Source organism: Helianthus annuus, chromosome 6, assembly GCF_002127325.2.
Source record: "Helianthus annuus cultivar XRQ/B chromosome 6, HanXRQr2.0-SUNRISE, whole genome shotgun sequence".
NCBI lineage: Eukaryota > Viridiplantae > Streptophyta > Magnoliopsida > Asterales > Asteraceae > Helianthus > Helianthus annuus.
Window position 1 is genome coordinate 37,293,461 of NC_035438.2, and position 5,542 is coordinate 37,299,002.

Genomic DNA, 5,542 nt, shown 5'->3' on the forward strand with positions numbered 1-5,542 from the left:
ACCTGTAAGACTGAATATAGGAGTCTGGATACGGGGGTATATTCTGAGGTGGGACACGCGAATAAGTTTAAGTCATTAAAACACTAAATTGGTATCTCGAAACAGTTGAACTTTGTGTGAAAACTTAAGTGGATCAGTATACTGACAATCTAAGTGAATCGTTTAGAACTTAAAATGTTTAAAGCTTAACGGTGTTAGTGCTTTGTCTCAAAACTGATATGATCCTCTTACACAAACTCACAAAAATATGTCTGTAAATATTTCTTTAATGAAAAGCAGTAAAGAAAAAATCCAAAATGTTTTCATTAAAAACAAAATCCAAAAAGATTGTGTTTTAGTATAAAGTTTTTTGAAAAATTCAAAAAGATATTATTTCATCTTATTTTCGACAGCTGATGTTGAAAAGCTGATTTTCAAAATTCCGAGTACTGAACATGATGAACAACAGGTTTGGGAGAGTTTGTTTAGAAATAAGAAAAATGGTATTCTTACAAGTGGTCATCAGAGATTATAAATATTAAATCATTTTGAACGATATTTACAAGTGATGTTTTGAGTTTGATTTTACAAGTGGTGAAACAGAGTTTAAAATTGTTATAAATAAATCTACCCAAAAGTAAGTTTGAACTTGATATAAATTGTTGATGATAGAACGATATCTTCAACTGGTCTCTAAATTTGTCAAATTTTTAAATTTGTCAAATTTTTAAATTTTGTCAAATTTTTAAATTTGTGAAATTTATTTTGAGGTAGAGGATGTGCAGGTTAGCCAGGTTACGACTTCTGAGAATAGGAAGACTTGAGCCAGGTTCCAGATCCTATTGCTACGGAGAGCCAGGAAACGGTCCTGAACTTGTGAAAGCTGCAAAGCGTAAGCAGAGTTTAAGCCAAGTTTCCGATCCAAAGCCTGTAGATTGTGAATTCCAAACTGCGATCCCAGCTTATCGAAAGGGGGAGTCTGAAGACTTTAAAGCCAGGTTCGAAAGAGGGAGTCTGAAGATGTAAAGAGCCAGTTTCTGATCATGGAACTGTGTTCAAGATAGAAGCTGATGATGCTGATGAACGAGAGAAAGAAAGAGATTGAAGGATGCTTACAGAGACAGATACTTTGGAAAGAGCGTAAAGACTGAAGACTTGACATACTGAAGACTCGTACCGAAGACTTCCTCAACATCCAATGGGGAGTCTGTTGGTGCATATGTCTGTCGACTTCGTCTTCTATCGAGTCTTGTAATAGGTTTGATAGATCAGGACACGTAGTACGAAAGAAACGGGAAACAGTGTTGAACAAGCCACTTCACACGAAGTGACCAGTTCGTACAAACTGGCCAGTTCGTACGAACTGGACATGACATGTTCATGCGAACTGGAAACCCTATATATATGTGTCTTGGTCATTTCATTTGTAAAATTCCTGATTCCGGTAGCAAAGCTCTGCCGAAGTATCTCTAGCCTGTAAAACGTTCTGAAATCAATACAAGAGATAGTTAAAGTGATTCTAAGTGCATATCAAGCTGATTCAACATCAATATGTCTGTTTCGGCCTCTCGTATTGATCGAGAACTCTTCTGAACGACTCGTTTGGTCGTCACAACGATCCTATCAATTGAAATTATTAGAAAAGATGATGATTTAAAGTATGTGGGATGGGTGTATTAATACACTTGAACCGGGAAATACACTAAGTATAAATGGTTAAGGCAACTTATATACTTTACCAAACCGAAATAGAAAGATACATCACGTGTAATATCATGTCATGAGGATAAATTTCCATACAATAATATGGAAATGATTAAACAAGTTATTTACCAAATTATTATGGACATTTCAGTTAGAGAAATGTGTGATGAAATGGTTATCAGAAATTCTGATAAACCCCACTTCTCTGAACAAGTTCTACTGTGCCACAATAACCGAAGCAACTTGATAATTGGATTCAATGAATATGTTAAGAAGCTACTTTTTGCAGGACAAGTGCATGAATAAACAAATGTTTATTCATGCCCCTAGGATTTCTATAAATAGAAAGCTCTTCAGCAAAGGCGATGAGTTAAGCCAAGCGTTCAGTACATACAACAAAAACTCCATTGTCCTTTCACATCAGAATTACACAAGTATTCGTTTGTAATAGATAATAACCTCACAATCACCTTGTAAACCATTTTGTTTCAAATTGATATAAACTTGAAAATTCTGTAGGTCTTGTTTCTTGAAAGTCTGATTTCTATTTCCGCACACTATTTTTATATTTGTTGAAATCACTTGCCATATTACGTGAAAAGAAAGTTTTTAAGTGCAACTGGGACCAACAGTATCCCTCATGACGGAGGAGATACGAGAAAAGATTTCCAAGGAAGTCGGAAAAGCTCTAGAGGCTAGTCTACCCCAGTTTATGGATAGACTACAAACTATAATTCTATCGGTGGTAAAAGAAAGGATGAATGAGCTAAAAGAAAGCCTTGTACAAGAAAAAGACTAAAGGGAAGGCATGCCCTTACAATAAATTTATGACGTGTAAACCCTCGATTTACAACGGTGAAGTAGATCTAATCGCTTGCCAAAGATGGTTAAGTGATATTAAAGGTGTATTTGAATGGACTCACGGTGATCCGAGTGATTTTGTGGCCTATGGAACCGGCCAGCTAAGAGGTCAAGCAAAAGATTGGTTGGATAACCTCAGGAATGAAAAAAGGGTTGAAGCTACATGGGCTATAACTTGGGAGGATTTCAAAACACTATTCCTCAAACATCAGAGTCCCAAAGCGGTGATCAAATAAGATTAAAGAAGAATTTATGCAGTTAAGGCAAAAAGGGGGGACTGTGGACAAGATCACGGGAACTTTCCTTGATAAACTGAAATTCTGTGACGGATTGGTCAAGACTGAAGAGCAAAAGATATATTATTATTATTATTATTATTATTATTATTATTATTATTATTATCATAATATGCTCAGAGCTGAATTTAGGGAGTTCATGACTCCCACAAAATATGAAAACCTCACGGATATAATTAATGCGGCATAGGAGCGCGAGATAGAGTTGAAGAAACAGATTGAAAGGGGAGAAAGGAGAGCATTTGTTGCTAACCTGAGCCCTACAAATAAACAAAATGTAGCTGAGCCTTCAAAGAAAGAAAATGTGAAAGGGGGTTCTTCGAGTTATAAAACATGTGACCGTGCCCATCGTGGCGAATGTTATTTTAAAAACAAGCCGCGTGTTGTATGCGGAAAGATGGGGCATGCGGCTTCAAATTGCCCCGGTAAAGTATCGGTGTGCTACAAATGTTACCAACCGGGTCACAAGAAGTCTGAATGCCCGGAATTGGTAGGAAGGAAAGATACAGCCTACATAAAGGCGGAAGTCCCAAGGTCGCAGGCAAGATCTTTCCAAGTAACTGCAGCCGAGGCAAAGAATGAACCCCATGTGGTCACAGGTACTTTTACCGTAAATCTAATTCCTGCTCATGTTTTATTTGATATGGGTGTGAACAAATCTTTTGTTTCACACGAGTTTGTTCAACACCAATCATTCATATTAACAAAGTTACCCATGCCTTTAGAGGTAGAAGTAGGTAATAACAAAACTTTTATTGTTTGTGATGTGTGCTGAGATTGCAAGATTAATATAGAGGGTGAAGACTACCTGATTGATTTAATACCCATGTCAATAGGGGAATTCCAAGTGGTGGTTGGGATGGATTGGTTGTCCCGCTACCACGCCAATGTGATATGTTTCCGTAAGGAGATACAAGTAACATCTCCAAGCGAAAGGCATGTCATCATCTATGGGGAAAAGAGTTGCAACCCCATAGTGTGCTCAATGATCGAAGTCCGTAAGCTCATTCAACCTGGGTGTAGAGCATATTTGACTTACGTACGTGGTCCGGAGAAAGAGTCGCCAAAGGTTGAAGACGTACCTGCCATACGAGAGTTTGAAGATGTATTCCCGGAGGATTTACCAGGAATACCACCCGAACGTGAGGTAGAGTTTAGGATCGAACTAATCCCAGGTGCGAAACCGGTGGCTAAGGCACCCTATAGATTAGCTCCATCGGAACTTGAAGAGCTAATATCTCAGTTACAAGATTTGCTTGATAAGGGATTTATTTGACCCAGTGTCTCCCCTTGGGGAGCGCCAGTATCTTTTGTAAAGAAGAAAGACGGAAGCATACGTATTTGTATCGATTACCGGGAGTTAAACAAACTTACGGTAAAGAATCGATACCCGCTTCCAAGAATCGACGACCTATTCGACCAACTACAGTGTGCGAGCTGGTTTTCGAAGATCGACTTAAGGTCGGGCTATCACCAGTTGAAGGTGAAAGAGGAAGACGTACCAAAGACGACCTTCCATACACGATACGGCACTACAAGTTCCTCATAATGTCCTTCGGGTTAACAAATGCACCCGCGGCATTCATGGATCTTATGAACCGGGTCTGCAAACCAATGTTGGACAAGTCGGTGATAGTGTTCATCGATGATATTCTCGTATACTTGAAGAACGAGGCAGATCACACTCGTCATTTTCGAGAAGGGCTAGAAACACTTAGGCGAGAAAAGCTTTACGCTAAATTCTTTAAGTGTGCTTTTTGGCTTCGAGAGTGCATTTCCTCGAGCACATCGTTAGTGCCAACGGAATATTAGTCAATCCGTCCAAAATAGAAGTAGTGTCGAAATGGAACCCTTCGAAAAATCCTTCGAAGATTAGAAGATTTTCTAGGCTTGCGGGTTATTATAGGAGATTCATTCAGGATCTCTCTAAGATTGCCTCACCATTGACTAGACTAACCCATAAGGATGAAAAGTTTGTCTGGAGTGACGAACAAGAAAAGCGTTCCAAACGCTCAAAGCAAAGTTGACTAGTGCTCTGGTATTGACTTTACCGGATGGCAACGACGACAAGGTAGTATACTCTAACTCATCGTACCTAGGCCTTGGGTGTGCACTTATGCAACGAGGCAAGATGATTGCTTATGCCTCTAGAGAATTAAAAGTTCACGAAAAGAAATACCCGACCCACAACCTCGAATTGGTAGCAGTGGTTTTCACTTTAAAGTTTTGGAGGCACTACTTATATGGGGTGAAGTACACTATTTTCACTGACCATAAGAGTTTGAAATACTTCTTTGATCAAAAGGAGTTAAACATGAGACAAAGATGTTGGCTAGAAACGGTGAAGGATTATGATTGCGAGATACATTATCATCCGGGAAAAGCTAATGTAGTAGCGGATGCGCTAAGTCGAAAAGAGGGATACACTTCCATTCGAGTGCGGTCGATGCAACTTGTGGTAACCTCGGGTATACTTGAATGAATCCAAGAGGCATAAATCAAAGTGGTAAAAGAAAAGAATTGGAAAAGGGAACGACGAAAAGGCTAAGTAAAAAATATAATAGATAGCTATAACGGGTTGAAAACCCAGTTCAGTAGAATATAGGTTCCAAACACGTGTGGTGTTAAGAATCTCCTTCTTGACGAAGCTCACAAATCGCGTTATTCCATTCACCCATGGCGACCAAGATGTATCGAGACTT

The 5,542-nt window shown here is 38.9% G+C and overlaps 1 protein-coding gene across 1 annotated transcript; it reads left to right on the forward strand.

Moving 5' to 3' along the window:
• Positions 1-2,510: 2,510 nt before the first annotated feature.
• LOC110944589 lies at positions 2,511-4,116 on the forward strand. The gene is made up of 3 exons (XM_022186245.1): positions 2,511-2,768; positions 3,031-3,577; positions 3,677-4,116. The coding sequence occupies exons 1-3, from the start codon at positions 2,511-2,513 to the stop codon at positions 4,114-4,116; spliced, it is 1,245 nt and encodes a 414-aa protein (XP_022041937.1).
• Positions 4,117-5,542: the final 1,426 nt, after the last annotated feature.